The sequence below is a fragment of the Oxyura jamaicensis genome, chromosome 10 (assembly GCF_011077185.1).
Source record: "Oxyura jamaicensis isolate SHBP4307 breed ruddy duck chromosome 10, BPBGC_Ojam_1.0, whole genome shotgun sequence".
NCBI lineage: Eukaryota > Metazoa > Chordata > Aves > Anseriformes > Anatidae > Oxyura > Oxyura jamaicensis.
The window spans coordinates 2,781,558-2,802,986 of NC_048902.1; the positions used below are offsets into that span (position 1 = coordinate 2,781,558).

Sequence of the window (21,429 nt, forward strand, 5' to 3'; positions counted from 1 at the left end):
TTGGAAGCAAATCTCCAATTGGAGATTTGGTTTGACTGGGTGGTCTGAGTGTGATTTGGATTTTTTTTTTTTTTTTTTTTTTTTTTTTTTTTACCAGTGGATCCAAAGCAAACATTACTCACAATGCCAAGATGAACGAGTCTGAATATTTGTATTGTGGGCACTTTGGTGTTCAGCACCTACTTCTTTGACCTTCTGGTCTGCTCCTATGGCAATAAACTATTTGCTAGTGCATGCATAGTCTTTGTTGCCCAAGATGCCAGTGATCTGTTTCCTAAGAAGCCATATATATTCTTCCATCCCTGACCTAACATCACCTCTGTCTATGCTGCTACTGCAAAACAAGCTGCACATCTTAGTGAAATCCTTTATAGATAAAGTTTGTTTTACCATTACCCTGGGTTTTGGATTTGGAATACTGTGCTTAAAATGCACTCTGCATTTTACTCTAACATCACTGTGACAAGTATGAGAGTGTCAAGAAAGCCCAGTCTTTAAGTAGATTTTAGTTTGAGACCACCAAAAATTTAGAAACATTAACATCACACCAATGATTTTTTCTTTTAGACGTAATTGTAAGAAGTGGGTAGAAGTATCTAGTAGCTGTTCAAAGATGACAGAAAACAAGAGCCATTATAAGTCTAATGGGACTCAATTTCTAAACACCAGAGATGTTTTTAAATCATGTTTTCTTCTTTCAGATTTGCCAACCAGTTTGTTAGTAAAGACAGCTGCAGGTTTTATCTCCACCAAGCTGACCTCCTGCTTTGGTTCTCTGTGTATCCGCTAGTAATTTTTCTACATCACTGCTAGTAAAGTGCTAGCAGCAATTCATCCATTTCTCCTGTCAGCCAAGGTTTATTCAAGTTTGACCTTCTCTTTGTCAAACAAGCACTCATCTCTTATGATGTGTTAGCTTTAATATTATCTTTCAGGCATTATATAGTATCTCTTCCAGGAATATGCTTCAGCAACACATCATCATCTAGGCATCTATATACTGTAATATTCTGTTCTGTATGCATAATATCAGCTCCTGGGTACAGTATTTATTATTTTAGCTTGTCTTAATTTGTGTTGTTATTTTGGACAATCTAAACTGCTTTTGTTTGGACTTGTTTTTTTTCTTTTCTTAGCAATTGCATACTAATTAGAATTGTCCAGCTTAGATTATTCACTACTGACTGGCTGCTTTTACACATGCCATCTCCATTGAACAGTTGTGTTTTTTATCTAATTCCAGCAAATATTATGTCTGAAGGGTTTCCTTTCAGAAATCATGTAATTATCAGTCAGTTTGACATTCTTGGAAGAGTTTTGTAGAATTAAAGATTAAAATTGTACTTTGAGAGAATAATGAACTTTATCTTCTTCTGATTTGGTCTTATACAATTATGCATACTTACAAGAGTGGAAATTTAGGGTTGTGTATTCACAATAGCATCATAATCATTCTGAATTGTTTAGATTTTTATTACCTTAATCCACTTCTTGTGCTATCGGGAGGAGAGTGAACTAAATTTTTGCAGTCGTGAAAGAAAGTGTATTATGATGATGTTCTGATGTTCAGAAAAATGCTAAAAATATAATAATGCCACAAGGCTTGAAGAGTCCCTATGACTGATGAAAAAAAAAACAAAAACCTCTAAACCTTCTAAACCTCTTTTATATAAATATCTCTAAAAGTTGCCAATGAGGCTATTGTCTAGTTGTATTTCTGATTTTCTAATGGTATCAAAAAAAAAAGAAAAAAAAAAAAAAGTAAATTTAGATCAGATATAAGGGAAAAAAAAATCTTTTTTATGGGGGTGGTTAGATACTGGAATAGGTTTCCTAGAAAAGTTGTAGATGCCCCATTGAGGAAGTGTTCAAGGTCAGGTTGGATGGGAGTTTGAGCAACCTGGTCTAGTGAAAGGTGTCCCAGTGCATAGCAGGTGTGTTGGAACTAGATCTTTAAGGTCTCTTTCAACCCAATTCATTTTACAATTCACTTCTATATCTTCCCTGCCTACTTTATCTTTCATGTTGGAAGATGTGTTTTCAGCATCCTTTAGAAATCTCTTTTAAGAAGTTTAGGTACAGAATCTAGCTATCTTGTATGAAGAATTCCAGTGTTAATTATGGTAAGTTGAAGGTGGTGACATTATGTTTAGAACTGGATAAAACAGACCACATGTTAATTTGAAAACAGTTGGTAACAGCTTTTACAAGATCTGTTAGTTTTCAGACAATGATTGAGTAGTAATTATGCAACACAAACACCTGTTGGAAGTTTTACTTAGCCTTCTTCAAAACAGGTAACCTGATATATGGATGGAAAATCACTTGTGGTCTTATTTGAGGGGACTGAAAGAAAGCAAATGTGGGATGGTTCCTGGATAGATCCAGGGTCTAATTTAATGCAGCGGATACATTTTCGAGAGAAGCCAGCATTTAGTGGGCGTGTTGAAAGTTATACAGCCTTTCAGTGTCTGGAACTTTTTATTAACAGGAACCTTGAAGACTAATAATTTTAGCTTATGATTATTTTGAATTTCTTGTTTACTCAGAATTTTGTGTCTGCTTGTGGGAAGCTTATGGAGTGGTAGAGACAGAAAAAGGAAAGTGTAGAGACAGAAAGGAGAGTTAGAGATTAAGTGGTAAAGATTGGTACAGAGCTGTAAAAAAAAATCTAGCTAAGCAGGAACACTTGAAAATACATTTTGCTAAATATTCCTTAAGGTTGTCCTCTCCTTCCTTAAATGCTTTTGTGTTCTGTCAACAGCTATTAGGAATACTGAGTATAAAATTGTCTTATTTGAAGAAATGTCATAGAACTGATTATCATGTATTCCCTACTTTAGTTAGTAATGTTTCAACTTTTCTCTTTCTTTGCATTAATTCAATTGTTATAATTAGATAAACTTAAATGGACAACAGGAGCATTGTACCACTACAGTAAGCATAGCTAATTAAAACAGCTTTTCTCTCTTTTTGCCTTATTAATTTACCTAGTTAATTATTATTGAGTTGGGAACTATCATACTGACCAGCAGAAATATAGAAGGATTTTTCTTTTGTCTTTTGTGTTTTATGTTTGTAAATATAGTTTTCAATAGTAAGTAGCATCCTACTCTTGTCATCCAGGTATATTGAGTATGTATGTATATTGAGTTCATTGGGCTGAAGTAGTAATTATTATGGCGCAATATCACTCCATGGATTTTCCCTATAACAGTTATACTGTTATTTGGGAATATAGTGATTTTTCACATAAAGTATAATCTAAGAAGAGAGAAGCTATTTGAAAAAAAATCAGAAGCATCCAATAAGATTAGCTAACTGCATCAGTGTTCTTAGTACATGTCATAGTACATTTCTTAGTACTGTTCTTAGTACATTCATAACTTTTTTTTTACATTTCTTGTTCACCACAGAATGGATGAGTTGCAAAAATGAGTTATATGAATATAAGTTCTTTTAAGTAAATCATTGTCTTTCAGCAGTATAATCAGAGATGTCTACTCTTATAACCCTGATATGAAAGTACGTTCAGTGGTCTCTTATATAATCACAATTCACTTCTTATCTACATCAAAAAATGTTGCTGTCTGTTCTGGCAGCCTAATGACTACCAAAGTGAATTGCTTGGTGACTGTACAATTTCCCAGTCTGGTGCTCTCAGACACACAAAGAATACTTCCTTAGTTCAGATTATTTCATTCAAAGTGTGCTTAGAAAAAGTAATAAATGCTGAAGTTTTTAGACTAATTTTGTCTCTGAAGATGTAGTCATTTCTTACAAAAAATAAAAATGATATATATATATATATATTTGTATGTTTTGGGGAAATATGTGCCAGTTGTCTGCTTTATACAATTTCTATTAAGAAAGGAGATAGGAATGTGTTTGAAATGAAAAACAAATACATCTTTTCTAAGTACCAAGTGCAAAGATAAAACAAGTTAAAACAAAAATGTAGTGCCTTGTTTCCCTTTCTAATTGTTGATTGTCACTCTCCTTCCTAGTTTTAGGAAAAAGCAAAATTAGGTTCCAGTAAATGAAGTGTAGTGGAATTAGATGAAGCTGGCTGAAACCCAGGAGAGGTAAAGAAAACTTCTTATGTCCATCTCATGTTCCAAAATACAAAATTCCATTTAATGTGGAATGCAAGTCTCAACATTTTTTTTTTATTATTTTTAACATAAATTTCTGAACAAAAAACAACTGAATTAAGCATATAATTCATGTGATTCCTTAGCCAGTTTGGTAACAAAATGTCTGATAACTGTAAAATATTTTAAAATTCCCTTTCACATACATAATACTGAGATTTATTGTGAGTTTTTAAATATGAATATTTAGTCATGATTAGGCATTTTAGGCAGAAGTTATAGGTTGCATGAACAGATTGTGGTAAAACTTCATGTCTTCCAAGCACTCTCCTGCTTAAAACTTCCCTTAGTCCCCAAATTTCTCTTCACTTTTTGAATTCTACCCTTTATGATTTTAAGAATTACTTCAGTAGTAGGTACCCCAGTTTAGTGCCCCGTTGTTGCATTCTATCTTTCCTTTCCTGGCTTTCACCTGTCCAGACGTTGTTCCGGCACTTTATTTTTAACTATTCTATGTATTTCCTTTAGCATATCCCACAACTGCATATCCCCTTTTGCTTCCATGGCTGACTAGGCTTACAGTCATCTACTTACTCCAGGCTGTCCTCTCACCCTGCTTATGCAAAGCTATAGTAATTTTGGAGAGTGGGATCCATTGGCCATTCAAATCAAGCTGACAGTGGTTTGTTAACCTGTTCTCTATAAGCTCGTGGAGAAAGAGTACTTAATCACATCTGATATTGTTAGACAAATTTCACAAATATATGCAAAAAAAAATGCAAATGTAGAGACTAAACTCATTTCTATGAATCTACTTAATCAAATAAGGGTAATTTGACATATATATATATGGCTATGACTTAATTTAGTCAAGAATTAATTTCTGAGGCAAAATAAAAATTCTAGTATTTGTGAAAGGAAGGGGAGAAGATTTAAAGTGAGAAAATGCTAAGATAGTTTACATCCTAACAGAAAAAAAAAAAAAAAAAACAAAAAAAAAAAAAACTATATGTATATTTTCTAAAAAATAAAACTAAGAAACAATGCAGAATCCCCATTTATATTCAGGAGAACAACTGCAGAAGGAATGGATTCATAGCAAGCAGATATGCTTATTGTGCACAGATGTACTTACTCTATTTTTACTCAATCATGGAAGATTTTACTACTAGTAATAGTTTTGGTTTAGTATTCTGTGTAACTCATAATTTTTCTTTGGGACAAGAAACCTTAGTTCATTCTTTTAGGCACACTGTTTCTAAATGGATTGTTCACAGCATATTTTAAAGAAAAGATTTGTAGACAAGAATAAGAAAAAGGCAAATTATGTGGGCTCACAAAGAGGAGTGTCTGCTGCATAGCTGGATTTTCTGTAGATTCAAGTTTGGTGTGGCCACATTGCCAATACCTAGTAGCCTGATCCACTCTTACTTTGTTGAATAATACAAAATCAGATATAATCTAAATGGTAAAAACATGTTTCAAACAACTCATCTCCAGGTTCTATTCCTCCCATTCTTGTGCATGTACTAGCTTTGACTACATAAGTAGGCTCTAAAATTAGTGGCACAACAATAGTCAACACTTGTAGCACAGCAATGTCCTTTGATTTTACTGGATTGTTAATACTAGAGGGTATACTCTTAAATTTGCCAATGTAGTTTTTTTATATATATATATATATATTTTTTTTAAGTGACATTTTCTTGTAGTTAACGGGTTTAAAACACAAAAGATGCCAAGTGTTTTAACACCCAAAAAAGATTATTTTATATATATATATATATGAAATGTGGAGTAGCTCTAAACGTCTCAAAAGATCTGAACTGTATAGAGGACCTGTAGGAACTGTGTACTCTGTTTGGAGAGGAAAAAAGAGAAGATCAGTAAGGTGACAATTAAAACAATGAAGTTTAATGTATGCACTCTACTATAAAGTATCCAAACAGAAGAAAGTTTTTTTGATGCTATAGTGTACATAAAAACAGTTATTAATTTACTTGTATTTTAAAATTGGCAAGACAATAAAATAAGGCTATATTTTCCTGTCAGAAAATATTTTTGGTCTGATAGTAAATGTGAATGTGTCACTAATCGCATTAAACAATTTATGATGATTTATATCATATATAAAACTTGCATAATTGTTATTCTTATATAGTAGGTACTGACTTTTTGAGGGTAGTTTTAGTCATTGCATGAGTCGTTGTTATTTGTTATAGTAGTTGTTTGTTATTGGTATTGAAAAAATTGTAATAAATAAATAATGCTGTGGAGATGGGATAGAATATATAAATTATGTGGTTACCATACAGACTTGCATAAGTGTCATGGATTTTTACCTACTGAAAACATCTGTGTGCTTCTTTAAAAAGTAAAGACGGTGATCCTGCTACTACGAAACACTTAAGCAGAGGGGTTAATTGGCTTCTGCTCCTCATTTTGTTTCTGCATTAGCAGATTTAAAAAGTAACATTTTTTCACAGCTTAAGATATTTTCTCAGTTGTTTTGTCTAACCTATATTCCCCTTCTTCCCTATTCTCTTTCAGATAGCAGTTCTGTGGATGAAAAGGTTTAAAATTATGTATTTGTGATAGGGATCATGCATTTTGTTTTTGTTTGTTTGTGATTTGACCTCTTTTGTTCCTTCATTTTGGTTGTGAAATTTGCATGTTTTTTCCAGCTTTTCACTCTTTTGTTCTCCTTTGAGTGTGTTGCATTTATAAATAGGATAGTCCTCACTGTTGTGCTGATAATAATTGCGAGCACAGGGGTCTGCTACTGTCAAACATTATACCTTTTTTTTTGTCATCTACATTGCATAAAACACAAGACTTAAAGGGCTACAATATTTGGGAAGCAATATCTTACCCCTTCCCATGCATTCTTCCCCTGGTTTTCACTGAATGCTACTAAAATGTATTCCAAGGCAATGGTTACAATAGCTTTGGCCTGGAGCTGACCCTTCTAAACATTTTTCATATTAGGTGTTACATGTTTGATGCAGTTAAACTTTGTCCAAGACTTACTAACAACAACTAAATAACTACTTTTTTTTTTTTTCTTTCTTTTTTTTTTTTCCCTTCAAAGGCTGTGGAATGTTCCTTGGATGCTTCCAAGCTTTATGCAATCCAGGCATTTAGTGGGTAAGTACTAATATGACTGTGAATTTTGTTATTTATATCTGCAAATTAGTTTCGTAATGTTAGTCATTTTTCTAAGGTTTGTTCTTATAAGAAAATTGAGAGGCTTTTTTCAGTCATCCAAAATCAAAAGAAATTAATGAAACAGTTACGTTCCACAAGTCAACCAGAGGACAAAAGTTTTTTATATCTTTGCCTACAAATTAAATTATATTTGGAGCTGCAGTTTGATTTTGTCTACATTTTAGTAAATGGGTAGTAATGTAACAATATCAGTCAAATATTTGAAATCTAAAAGGCCAAGAGGAAAAAGATCTTCCTTTTGCTGAAAGCGAATGAATGTGGCTGAAACTCGCACATTTTCACAGAATCACAGAATTTCTAGGTTGGAAGAGACCTCAAGATCATCGAGTCCAACCTCTAACCTAACACTAACAGTCCCCACTAAACCATATCCCTAAGCTCTACATCTAAACGTCTTTTGAAGACTTCCAGGGATGGTGACTCCACCACCTCCCTGGGCAGCCTGTTCCAATGCCTAGCAACCCTTTCAGTAAAGAAGCTCTTCCTAACATCTAACCTAAAACTCCCCTGGCACAACTTTAGCCCATTCCCCCTCGTCCTGTCACCAGGCACGTGGGAGAACAGGCCAACCCCCACCTCTCTACAGCCTCCTTTAAGGTATCTGTAGAGAGCGATAAGGTCGCCCCTGAGCCTCCTCTTCTCCAGGCTGAATAAGCCCAGCTCCTTCAGCCGCTCCTCGTAGGACTTGTTCTCCAGGCCCCTCACCAGCTTCGTCGCCCTTCTTTGGACCCGCTCAAGCACCTCGATGTCCTTCTTGTAGTGAGGGGCCCAAAACTGAACACAGTACTCGAGGTGCGGCCTCACCAGAGCCGAGTACAGGGGGACGATCACCTCCCTAGCCCTGCTGGTCACACTATTTCTGATACAAGCCAGGATGCCGTTGGCCTTCTTGGCCACCTGAGCACACTGCTGGCTCATATTCAGCCGACTGTTCACTATCACTCCCAGGTCCTTCTCTGCCTGGCAGCTCTCCAACCACTCATCTCCCAGCCTGTAGCTCTGCTTGGGGTTATTACGCCCCAGGTGCAGGACCCGGCACTTGGCCTTGTTAAACTTCATGCAGTTGACCTCAGCCCATCGGTGCAGCCTATCCAGATCCTCCTGCAGAGCCTTCCTACCCTCGAGCAGATCGACACACGCACCTAACTTGGTGTCATCTGCAAACTTACTGAGGGTGCACTCGATCCCCTCGTCCAGATCATTGATGAAGATGTTAAAGAGGACCGGCCCCAGCACCGAGCCCTGGGGGACGCCACTGGTGACTGGCCTCCAACTGGACTTGACTCCATTCACCACAACTCTTTGGGCCCGGCTATCCAGCCAGTTTCTAACCCAACGAAGCGTGCGCCAGTCCAAGCCAAGAGCAGCCAGTTTCTTGAGGAGAATGCTGTGGGAGACGGTGTCAAAAGCCTTGCTGAAGTCAAGGTAGACCACATCCACAGCCTTTCCCTCGTCCACCCAGCGCGACACTTTGTCATAGAAGGAGATCAGGTTCGTCAAGCAGGACCTGCCTTCCATAAACCCATGCTGACTGGGCCTGATCGCCTGCTTGCCCTTCAAGTGCCACATGATGACTCCCAAGAGGATCTGCTCCATGAGCTTCCCTGGTACTGAGGTCAAACTGACAGGCCTGTAGTTCCCCGGGTCAGCCCTCCGGCCCTTCTTGTAGATGGGCGTCACATTCGCTAGCCGCCAGTCAGCTGGGACCTCCCCCGATAGCCAGGACTGCTGATAAATGATGGATAGTGGCTTGGCCAGCTCCTCTGCCACTTCTCTTAGTACCCTTGGGTGGATCCCATCCGGCCCCATCGACTTGTGCACATCCAAGTGCCGTAGCAGGTCACCAACCAGTTCTTCGTGGATGGTGAGGGCCACATCCTGCTCCCCATCCCCTTCCACCAGCTCAGGGTACTGGGAATCCAGAGAACAACCGGTATTGCCGCTAAAGACTGAGGCAAAGAAGGCATTGAGCACCTCCGCCTTTTCCTCATCTCTTGTAACTAAGTTTCCCCCTGCATCCAGTAAAGGATGTAGATTCTCCTTAGTCCTCCTTTTTGTGTTGATGTATTTATAAAAGCGTTTTTTGTTATCTTTAACGGCAGTAGCCAGATTGAGCTCCAGATGAGCTTTGGCCTTCCTAATTTTGTCCCTGCACAGCCTCGCTACATCCTTATAGTCCTCCCTAGTGGCCTGCCCACTTTTCCAAAGATTATAAACCCTCTTTTTTCTCCTAAGCTCAAGCCACAGTTCTCTGTTCAGCCAGGCTGGTCTTCTTCCCCGCTGGCTCATCTTTGGGCACATGGGAACAGACCGCTCCTGCGCCATTAGGATTTGCCTCTTGAAGAGCGCCCAGCCTTCCTGGACCCCTCTGCCCTTCAGAACCGCCTCCCAAGGGACTCTACCAACCAGTGTCCTGAGCAGCCCAAAGTCAGCTCTCCGAAAGTCCAGTACAGTGGTTTTACTGGTTCCCTTCCTGGCCTCGCCAAGAATAGTGAACTCCACCATTTCGTGGTCACTCTGCCCAAGACAGCTCCCGACAATCACATCCTCCACCAGTCCTTCTCTGTGAAGAGAAGGTCTAGCGGGGCACCACCCCTGGTAGGCTCACTAATCAGCTGCGTGGAAGCTATCTTCCACTTTCTCCAGAAACCTCCTAGACTGCTTTCTCTGGGCTGTGTTGTGCTTCCAGGATATGTCAGGGAAGTTGAAGTCCCCCACGAGTACAAGCGCTGAAGATTTCGCAACTTCTGTCAGCTGCCTGTAGAACTCCTCATCCGTCTCCTCATCCTGGTTCGGCGGTCTGTAACAGACCCTGACCAGGACGCTAGCCTTGTTGTCCCTGCCGATCCTAACCCAAAGGGACTCGATCTTGTCATTCCTAGCCTCGAGTTCTACAACATCGAAAGACTCTCTAATATAGAGAGCCACACCGCCACCCCTTCTGTGCTGTCTGTCCCTTCTGAAGAGCCTATAGCCAGGCATCGCAGCACTCCAGTCATGAGACTGGTCCCACCACGTTTCCGTGATGGCAACCAAGTCGTAGCCTGCCCGCTGCACGATGGCTTCCAGCTCCTCCTGTTTGTTACCCATGCTGCGTGCATTGGTGTAGATGCACTTCAGCTGGGCCATTACCTTATTCCCCGGCCTTGCTATTGTTCCCCCTGGCACAGCTCCAACAATCCTTGCTTCACCCCCATCCCCCTTCTTACCTAGTTTAAAGCCCTATCAATGAGCCCCGCCAGCTCCTGGCCAAGGATCCTTTTTCCCCTAAAGGATAGGGACCCGTCTACGGCCATCAGACCAGGTGCTGAATAAACTGCCCCATGGTCGAAAAACCCAAGATCTCTGCGTTGGCAGCAGCCCTGGAGCCACATGTTTAACAGGTGGGCTTTCCTGGTCCTCTCCGTACCCCTCCCTGTCACCGTAGGGATGGACGAAAGCACTACCTGCACTCCCGCTCCGTCCACTAACCGTTCCAGCCCCCTAAAGTCTCTTTTGATTGCCTTCAGGCTTCTGTCTTCAATGTCGTCACTGCCCGCCTGGACTATCAGAAGAGGATAATAATCAGAGGGGCGTACCAGGTTGGGAAGCTTCCTGGCAACGTCCCTGACCCTGGCCCCAGGGAGGCAGCAGACTTCCCTACAGGTAGGGTCAGGCTGACAAATAGGGCCCTCTGTTCCCCTAAGGATAGAGTCTCCCACAACAATCACCCTTCTTTCTTTCTTGATGGAGGCAGTCCTGAGGCGTGGAGTCGACCTCCTCGCCCTAGGCATCCTCCTGGGAACACTTTCTACCTCTTCCTCAGTTGCTGTTGATCTCTCAGTCTCCAGGGCCTCAAACCTGTTGTGTAAGGGCACCTGGGAAGGTGGGGCCGGAAGGGGAGGGCATCGCCTGCCATGTCGAGCAGGGACCTTTTTCCATTCCTCCTCAACTCCCAGATCCCCTCCCTCTGCCCGACGGCGACAAGGCAGGGGCTCCACCCCCATTTGGGGTGTCTCAGCCCGGTACCTCTCCTTGAGGCCCTGCAGGGAGTCGCTCCACCAGTCGATCTCCCGCTCACACTCCCTGATGGCCCTCAACCTCTCCACCTCCTCCTTAAGCTCCGCCACCATGCGGATCAGGTCATCCACCTGCTCGCACCTCACGCACGCAGCGTCTCTGCCTCCCGCCGACGGCAGCAGCAGGCTCAGACACTCCCTGCATCCGGTGACCTGAACCGCTGCATTCTTTAACGGGCAGTCGGTCTGGGTGTGTACCGACCTCCTGGAGAGCCCACCGTGCCTGGTGGAGACCATTATCGCCTAGCTAACGACTGTCGTTAAGAGGTGTTCGTGTGGGCAGGCGATTGCTCTCCGCCCTTCCTGCTCGCCCTGCCTGCGCGAACTGCCGCGCCACTCCCCTCTGACGCGCCACGCCCTGTTTGCCCGTCCTGGTCGCTCGCGCTCCCTAGGGGCTGCTTTTGAACGGCCGGGGAGGGGGCGCTGCTGGCTCCGCCTTTTGATTGTCTCCAAATGATCTCGCATCAAGTTTTTAGGGATTCCTTCCTTTGAAGAATATATCTCCTTCCTCTTTTGAAGACCTTTTTATTATTTAATTTGGAAGGAGGAAAAAAGTAAAAACTGTTGGTAAAATTTCTGTTATTTATATAACTATTTAAAAGGTATATTATCTTCTAGGTGCAATATTATAATCACTGTTTGCTGTAAGGATTTTTTGTTACAGAGACAAATCTAGATACTGTGAAGTTTATCCACTTAGATTCCTATGGCTTCCAAATACCTCCCCCCAACCCCACAACCCCTCAGTACTTTATTGGCTTATTATTCACAAGTTGTTGTGGAAACTGTAGTTAGGATAACATTCTTTGTGGCTTCGGTAGTTTCTGTATAGTTTGTCATAACTCAAACTGCTGTATTTTTACCTTTTCCAGCCTGTAAAAACATGCAAAGGGCATAGGTGACATTATGCAGGATTAGTTGTTAAATGAACCTCTCCCCCTCCCCCATTAAATATTGTGAGAGATTATAATTGCTACTTGTTTTATTAGCTTCCTTTTGACAATAAGATAAAATTATAGTATAATATGGTATAGTCTCTTGGCTTGCAAACCACACAGATGGATTGTTTTAACTTTACTCAGTTGCAGTTTTCTCATAAGGTTGGAAACTAAACTCTTGGAACTAAAATTATAGAGAGTTTTGCTTCATATATTGACCAGCACTATATATCACAATGCTAAAACTACTACTCCTGCTTCATTGGGATTTTCTGAGTACTATACTATTCTTTATCCTCCTATATCTCTACATTTCAAAAATAGAATAGTACAAGTGCTGTAAACTTTTATTCCCAACTTCTAAATATAAAGCATTGGTATTTGTATTCAAATTATATTGTTCATCAAAAAGAAACCAGCATCATCTGAAGCAATTTTCTTTCTCTTGATTAGATTACTGATTTAAAGACTTATTCAGCAATGCATTAGCAACAAAAACATTTACTAAAACTCACTAAGTTGTTATTCATATAATTCTTGTAATAGAGTCTTGCATAGCTTTCATAAGACATCACAATTGTGACAGCAAATTATGACAATGTGTATTTGGTGGCTTCTTTGCTGAAAAAAAATTAATGTACATCAGAACTAGGAGACATCACAGAGGCAGATTCTGATATTTGCTACATCTTATCTTCATCATATCTTCAGAAGAAGATGTATCCTTCTTTTCTTTTGTACTATGCCATGTCAATTCACTTTTACTTATAGGCCTCTGATTAGTGAATTTAGGACATGAAGCGCCACAAATAATAATGTACCTCACCACTGAGAAGCAGGAATCTTACATCTTGACTACTATAGAATAAGCTGTGGCTTACGGAAACTAAGAAAAATCATACTCATAATCATAAGTGTGTGGCACTAACAAAAATAGTTTTCATCTAAAAAATAATTTAAAAAAATGCTGCTCATACCTTCCCACAATTATTTTTGAGATGTTTGGTGTGTAGATCATGGCACAGTTTTCAGAACTAGTAAGAAAAGAATATTTGCCATCAAAATCAGTTCAAATTAATGAAATACAGTGTAGAAATCAACACTCTGAGATACTTTTATAGGTGCTGTTCAGTGCAGAATTTTTTTTACATTCATTGCTGTAATCCAAGAATAAGAAGAAATGGTTTTATCACAGATTGGTGGAAAAAAAAAAAAAAAAAAAAAAGAACAGAGAAAACACAGCTAGTCCAGAAATGTCTTGGAGATTTCTTCTATTCATTTTAATGACCCAGTTTGATCATTACATTTGGTCAGGCTTTCACTGCTTAAGTTAGAGAATTGTTTCTTAATATAACCAAAATCCAGGAGAAAATTGTCAGTTTCATATGATTTTTCTTTTTCCATTTTTTTGTTGTATAAGTCACTTCTAGTTTCTCTGTTGTCTTTTATTGATTGTCCCCCTACATGAGTAAGCTTAATAAAAATTAGCTCATTCAAAACTATTTTCCTGTTGCTTGCAAAAAGTGTTTTTATGCTCTTCATTGCTTTAAAGAGGCAGTTTAACGTCTAGTTACTATGTAGTTTAGGAATAGAATTTTGTAAGCAGACTCTGTCAGTGTAGGTTCTGAAAATGAAACGTTGATTTCTTCACCTGCAGAAAGCTCTGTGATCATATGATTTTGCTGTATGTACTACTTTCCATAGTCAAACACTTAATTACAGTTGTCTGAATTAAATAAGTGTAGGACTTAGAAAAATATTGTACGAGTGTATAGAATTCATATTTTTCAGTGTGCAGCACACGTGGAAAGCAGATGACAGAAATCCATCTTGCATATAAGGATACCTTTTTGCCACTGACAAGGACTTTTCAGACAGAAATTCCTCTTTTTATGCCATCTCTTACATTCATAGGTGAAAAAGTTCAAATTATGAAACCTCTGAGGATAAAGTAAGTCAATCCCATTTACAGACATCCTGTAACAAGTGCATAGGACTGTGTCAAATGACTGTCAATAATTCAATACTAGCTCATGTTTTTAGATTAAACCTTACTTCTTTTGCTGACCCTGTTTAGACTGGGCCCCTACTCTCTTTGCAAGAGTCTGTTTCACCAGGACCCCTGAAAACAATGATACAATTTTCATTTAACTTCTCATTCAGCAGAAGAGCCCTGACATCTCAAAGATTGCTGTTGCTCCGTTCTAGTTATGCTTTCCAGCTATGCTATTCCTGCATTCAAGCATTAATCCCAAATGATAGCATCCCTTAGTCTCTTTTCTGCCAGCATAGCTGGCTGAAGCCTTATCTATGACTCCCTTTTCATCTTCTCGCTCACTCTGCACCAAAGGTGTTGTCATTTGAAGGGAAGGGAGACTCTTTCCCTCAAAACCTTTGATATCTTCCTTTATCTAATTAGAAATATGTTACCTCTCTTCTGCCTTTACTCTCCCATCTCTCTCATAGTACAGCACTCTGAACCCAACTTACTTGGACCAACAAATCTCAAGTCTCAAGCAAGGATTGTATCTCTTCATCTCTGCTGTGGTCTTCATCTGTCTGCATGAAGTAAGAAAGCAGAGAGAGAAAAGGCAAAGACCAAGTACATTTTGGCTGGGGCTTCAAATTCTACTTACCTGTTAAAAGGCAAAAGCTCAATTTTTACTGTTCTTTCCATGCCAGTATGAAATAATATGTTCTCCTTTGCTTTTTATTTATTTTACTGGCCATCATTTTATTGAAGCTGAGAAATTTCAGAATTCATCCTTTCAATACTTCTGAAAAGTACATAGAGATCAACTGATTTTTTCATCATATATATGAATCTAGGGTGCTACTCGTTTACTCTTTCTGGAGACTTGTTCTGTGTTAATTCACTGCTTGCCTGATGGTGGTTACGTCAGAGACTTATCATTTTACCATGTGGCCTAATTCATTCTGAATTTTTCTAATGGTGCACAGATGGAGCTGCATGTAGATGATTACTCTTTTTCTTCAGTGACATGTTCTTAGTGGTAAAGTACTTATTTTGCTTGCATTCTCTGACAAATCCAAATAGATTGCTATTTTGTGAACTTAAGAAGTTCACAAAATAGTTTACAGCATTCTGCGTTGCAACCACAGGAACTGTGAGTTTCTTAAAGTAGCTGAAACTCTCCAGTAGTTTTTTTCTTTCTTTAAGTAAAAACCTGTGTGCCTCCAAATTCATTTCTACGTCAGGACATCATTGGGTTGCTTTTACTGGAGGTGGGAAAAGGAGCAGAGAATTTAATGTACAATTTACATCACATGAAAATTTGCCTATGGACATAGAGTTCAGTGTTCCAAAGACTGCAGATAAAGATCAACATTCTACTGTCAAAACAGCAATGCCCAGTTTGTTTGTAGAAAACAAATGTAAATGTAGATATTTCCCCTTTTTAAAAAAGAAATTGATATTGTGTTCCAGATCAGTATATCGATCTTTACTTCCACTTTATAGCCAACAATCTTTGGATATTTGGGTGGAGGTTCTGCCTTCTGCCTGTTTATGACTTTTATGGGATATTATCCTAGACCACCTACTTTCTGTGATAAATTTCCTGTAGTTTCCCTCCCTTATTTAACTAAAGAGTAAACAAATTTGAAACTATGATTTTAAGATATTTTTAAGTTTTGGAGAACTTGGATTGTGTTGGTAAATTTAAACTTGTCGCTATACTGTTGAGTGGATATAAACTATAGAGAAGTTTCAGGATTAAATATCCAGGTTGTTCTCCTGAGGTATTAGTTCACAACCAATGCCAACTCAGAGTGAAGGAGTAGCACTCTAGATTCATATGTATAGTGAAAAACTCAGCCAATCTCTATGTACTTTTCAAAAGTACTGAAAGGATGAATTCTAAAATATCTCAGCTTCAATAAAATGATGGGCAGTAAAATAAATAAAAAGCATTGGAGAACATATTAGTATTAACTACATCAATAATACAATGAGAACAATTAATGATGATCCAGGGTCCACATGATGTAGTGGAGAAGTAGTAGACAAGTAGACACTAGACCAAAACTAGTAGCTTTTTCCACAGCTGGTCTTACTTCTCTACAGTGTGTGTATTGCATCAGAATTACTGAAGGGAGAGACTATGTTCGGATAATACTTTTTTCCTCAATTTTTTGTGCTTCTTTTTGTCGTTGTTTTTGTTTGTGTGTGTGACTCAAGTATTAGCCAACAGCTAATTCTAGCCTGGCTTCAAGCATCAATCCAATTCACACAGTCTGGTACTTGGAACCTCACTTGTTTCAGCAAAGACTTTAATTAATTTATTATTCTGATTTCAGGATGGTTAAAGACTAGAAGCAACCATTTTGGAATTTACATATTCGCTTTGGGTGATGCTTCTAGAAATAATTGGCAATATACTTGCTTCTGTATTGTATTCATGCTTGGTTTCTCTCCCATTTTTCAGTTCAGATGAGAGTTTTTGTCTAGATCAGCTGGGATTTAATTTTTTCAAACAGAGAAATTAATTTTTCAGTATGATGTGCTGGTAGTTTGCACAGCTGCCTTCCCATTTCCTGATCAGGCACTTTACGTACTTTGTCTTGACAAGGTATGATCAAGGAAATCACAGCTTGGTTCCCACTAGTTTGTATTCTAGCCGTTCTTTGTTAAAGCAACTCATTATAATAATAAAGAAAAGTATACTCGCATTTGATGGTAATAATAAAGAAATGACATTCTGAAATGGTTCAGCAAAGGACTTAGCCCTTTGTGATGTTTGAGGTGAAAGTCACTTACCGTCCTTGGTAGGCAGTAGAGCTTCATTAAATGCATAAAAGAGATAAAAATTAGCCTTTGTTTACAATAACATTTTGTCTCATATCCGCTAAAGTCAAAGAAGGTATTGTAGTGAAATTAGTATAAGCTTATGGTATAATCTAAATTAAATTCCATTCTGACACATAACAGCTATGAAGGAAACAATCATCTTTACTACACCAGGAACTAAAGCTGTTAAAGGCATAAGAAGTCCTTAATGTCTCAACTTTATACTTTGATTTTTACTGTGAAATGATTGGATGCTGGGCAAAGAACAGACAGGAAGTATTGTCATTGTATATTCATTCTTATGTCATTCATCTCGTCATTGATTCATTGCACAAAAGAGAGAATATTATTTTCCTTTCAAAATTGCACTTCCCTAAATTCTGGTTAGTTTCTTTAATCTCTTAAAAGTATTACATGTAAGTATGCTTGTGCAATTCTCTGACATTGCCATATTTAAGCAATTATAAGAGTTGTAGAGTTGCAGAACCAGCTGTTAGAATAGATACACTTGATAGCTACAGTACTGCCAGTGTGTTGTCAGAGGACATGGTGGTGATCATCTAAAAGCAAAATGTTTCATGTATTTAATACTTTGCAAATGACAAACTGAGTTTTAGTAATACCTTTTTTTTTTTTTTAATAGCTATATATGAATTTATTGATCCTTTGTTACTTTTAAGTAAATATTTTCTATGTACAAATACATGGAAAAGAAACCAGATATATATGTTTTTGTTAAGCTGAATTTGAAAATCATTAATGACAAGATTTGCTGAGGGAGAAGAAAGTACAGACTGGGGAGTACAATAAGCTACTTAAAGAGACAGATACGAGTTATGGCAAATTAATGACTGAACATAAATTATACCACTCATGACATAATAAAATCTCCTCACTTTTTCCTCTGTACCCAGCAGATTTTATTCTGCCACACTGTCATTCTTGTTATTCCTTCAAAGGCCATGTCATCTGTTTCTTTCTTTGGTAGTATCATCAGCATTCTTAATTCATACATAATTTTTTCTCCCAGGAAAAGACTATTATTCATTCTTGAATTTGACATTTTTTTTGTTTGCTATATGCTAATCCTTAATGATCAGTAAAGGGACTCCAGTAAAGACCTCAATTTAACAGTAAAGACCTCAATTTAAATCTTTTGTTGTTGCTGTTTGTTTTTGTTTTTGTTTTGTTATAGAGCAGAATAAGAAAAGAGAGTAATTTTTACAACCATTGCTTGTCAGAAGTAGCTTGGTCTAGCATAAGAATCCTTTATACACATGATGAATTTTATTCACCACCAATGAAACTGCTCCTGAGTTATTCACCACCAATGAAACTGCTCCAATGAAACTGCAACTGAGCCCTGAGAATCCAAGTTGCTGAGTCTATCTCAGTATGTACATTTACTTTTCACATCCTCCAAAATGTGATTTTATTTGTATTTGTATCGTTTTATTTGTATTATAATATTTGTAGATGTGTCTGGAAGCTGCATTTTGGATCTACCTTAATCTTTATGTTCTTGAGAGTAAGAGGAAAGAAAAGAATTGGAAAGTTGAAACCTGTAAACAATGACTGTGAAAATATAAAAGAAAAGCATAAACAGTCTATGCATCCCTTTCCATTTCTTATAGAATGGTGCAGGTACATCCAGAGGAGGTATAGGAGAAACAGATTATCTCCCAAATTTATAAGATTAGGTTACTGCTTGGAAAGCCATAATATTTTTTAGGACTAAAATAATCTCTCCAATATTCTGGGTAAGTTTCTTGCCCACTCAACTAATTTAGAAAAGGGATGACTATTTTCTTGTGTAACGAGACCCTTTATGAACACAAACAGAAGGGTGCCATTGAGGATTTTCATGTAGCCAAAAGGCCATTTGTGAATTTTCTGTGAAAATAAATAAATAAATAAATAAAATTTTATTTCAATATGTGCTTGATGCATTAAAAGAATTAGATGAATTGTACTTTTAAAAAGAAATGGACACAAGACATTCTTTACAGATCAAGAATAATGTGTCTATATTTACTGAGAGGTTTAAGGCTCTTTTTGCCTGTGTACTAGCCACTGTCAAATAAAGTAAAAATTTTCCTCCTCATTTCAAGTTTTTGTTCTTGTTTGTCTCTTTTCAAATCTGTTATCTGTTGCTGGTTCCTCTGCTTCCGTTTCACCCTTCCTCTTAACTCTCAGGTGAGGTGTGCTCTTGTTTTTACAAACACCCATAAGGAAGTCACAGCCTCCCAGATTCCAAATCTTTTCTGCATTTTTCAAATTAACTTAACTCTCCTTATTTCATGATTGACTGTCCTATGAAAAACTTTCTAACGCAACACATGGTGTAAAAATTATTTTTCTTCACTTTCATTGAAGAAGTTTTAATTTGGACACTACCAGGCCCAAACATGTAGGTTAGGAACAGTCAGTTATGTATTCCTGTGTAATTCTTATCTATGACCTTGCATATGTAGAAATAATTAATTAATCAGAGGTGGAAAAGTAGTAAAGCTGATTTGCCATGACATAACGTGCTGATTGGCCATGACATAACGTGCTGAAAGTTCACAGTTACAAAAATATCAGGATAAAGAAAGTAAGTAAGATTTTGATTTTTTTTGTTTGTTTGTTTGTTTGTTTTTGATAAGATGTAGTCTCAGTACCTTCATTAGGATGTCACATGTTTCAGTACTGCTTTTAATTGGTTGTACCTCTTAATGCTCCAGGATGCTTATATACTTGTTAGAATTGGAAGCTATGATCCTGTGATAATGAGAGCCACAGAGATACATATGTTCAAATACCAAGTTCTAACAAGTTTCCAAATACAGAGTTTTGAATAGCTTAGTAAAGGATCTGGTTTGTTTTGGTTTGTTTGTTTGTTTGTTTTGTGTAAAAATATGGGCTGAAGGGAAAATTTATTTGAGGTTAAAAAAAAATATGTATCTGAGGTACCAAAAAAAGTACGTGTATACACACACACATCATGGTCTTTCCCGTGCAGGCTACCTACCAGTTACACAGCAGAAATGATTGCATGTTTTACTACTGGAAGTTGCATCTGAATTACTACACTAGATTGCCAGTCTAGAAGAAAAATCAGGTTTTATTGGAAGATATTATTGTTTTCATAAGGGTTCACTTTAGATGTTTTGATTATAGCTTTCAAGTCCTATGTTTACCTGTAATAAAGAAGAAAGAATAATTTCACTTGACTGAACAGTGTGGACCTGATGAACACTGGCAGCTTCAGACTAAATAGGGTATTGTTGCTGCTGTGATTAAATGGAAAGGATCTATTCTAATGTTTTAAAGCTATTCATGTGACTTATTTTAAAATCTTATTGACAGCTCAAGTATCTGGTTATCTCTGGGGAGAATTTTTCTTCATAACTTAAGTATAGATAGACATGATCTGAATTATCTTAAAATGTTGTGTCACAACATTTTAAGTGTAAGTGTAAGACAGTTCCGATTCTGTCTAGAAAACTCCACCAGAACTGGATTCTCCCTTGCTGGAGAATACTGGCAATGAATTCATGCTCTTTATTCTCCATCTCTTGGGTGACATTTTGAACCTAGCAATTCTCCAGCACCCAGTTTATTTAAAAATAAATTTAAATAATAATAGTAATTCTATAGCAGGCAACTCTTGACTTAGTAGAACTCTAGAAAACTGTAAAACTCTAGTTTTCTGTTGTCTTGTGGCACTTATCTTTAATTTGTTTTGATCAATATGAATCAAAATGAAAGTGCAAACTCTCTTCTAAAGTTCCAAAACTACCTTCAGCTTTTGCAGAATATGAGTTTATCTGTGAACCAATAGGTGATTATGCAATAAATTAAATTGTCATTTAGTTAAATGTGATCATTACCTTCTGGATCGTATATAAATATCATGTACTAGTACCTTAATAGCAGCTCATATCCCTAGAAAAAACATCAATTAGCCTCTGTAATGGGAAATTCTCACCTGTAATCAGAGTATTACCCACAGAACACCGCAAGTGTAACGTAAAGGGCTTGAGCCTCCTTGGCATGCTTAGGATCAAGCAATTCAATCCATTACCAAGTCTCTGCTAGTTGGTCGGTTTATTTGTAACAATATACAACTTAAGGATGGAAGCATCAGTTCATCTTTATTTTGGAACCATGTTATAAGCGCAAACTATATCTATTATTTTATTTGCAAGATAAAAGTTGAAACTTCATTGTCAAGCAAGATTTCCCTGAAGAACAGAAATGCTTTAGAAGACCAAAAGTTGTTGTGCTAGGAAATAGGCTCTCTTACCAACTATGTG

General features: G+C 37.8%; 1 protein-coding gene across 5 annotated transcripts in view; it reads left to right on the plus strand.

Annotated features, from left to right (window-relative positions):
• The window catches only part of UNC13C (unc-13 homolog C), a 142,234-nt gene that overhangs the window by 12,198 nt on the left and 108,607 nt on the right, over positions 1 to 21,429 (plus strand). For all 5 annotated transcript variants that reach the window (XM_035335676.1, XM_035335678.1, XM_035335677.1 and 2 more), the window contains exons 2-3: positions 6,645 to 6,667; positions 7,186 to 7,241. In XM_035335676.1, coding sequence (XP_035191567.1) covers positions 6,645 to 6,667; positions 7,186 to 7,241 — 79 coding nt within the window. The remainder of the gene's footprint in view (positions 1 to 6,644; positions 6,668 to 7,185; positions 7,242 to 21,429) is intronic.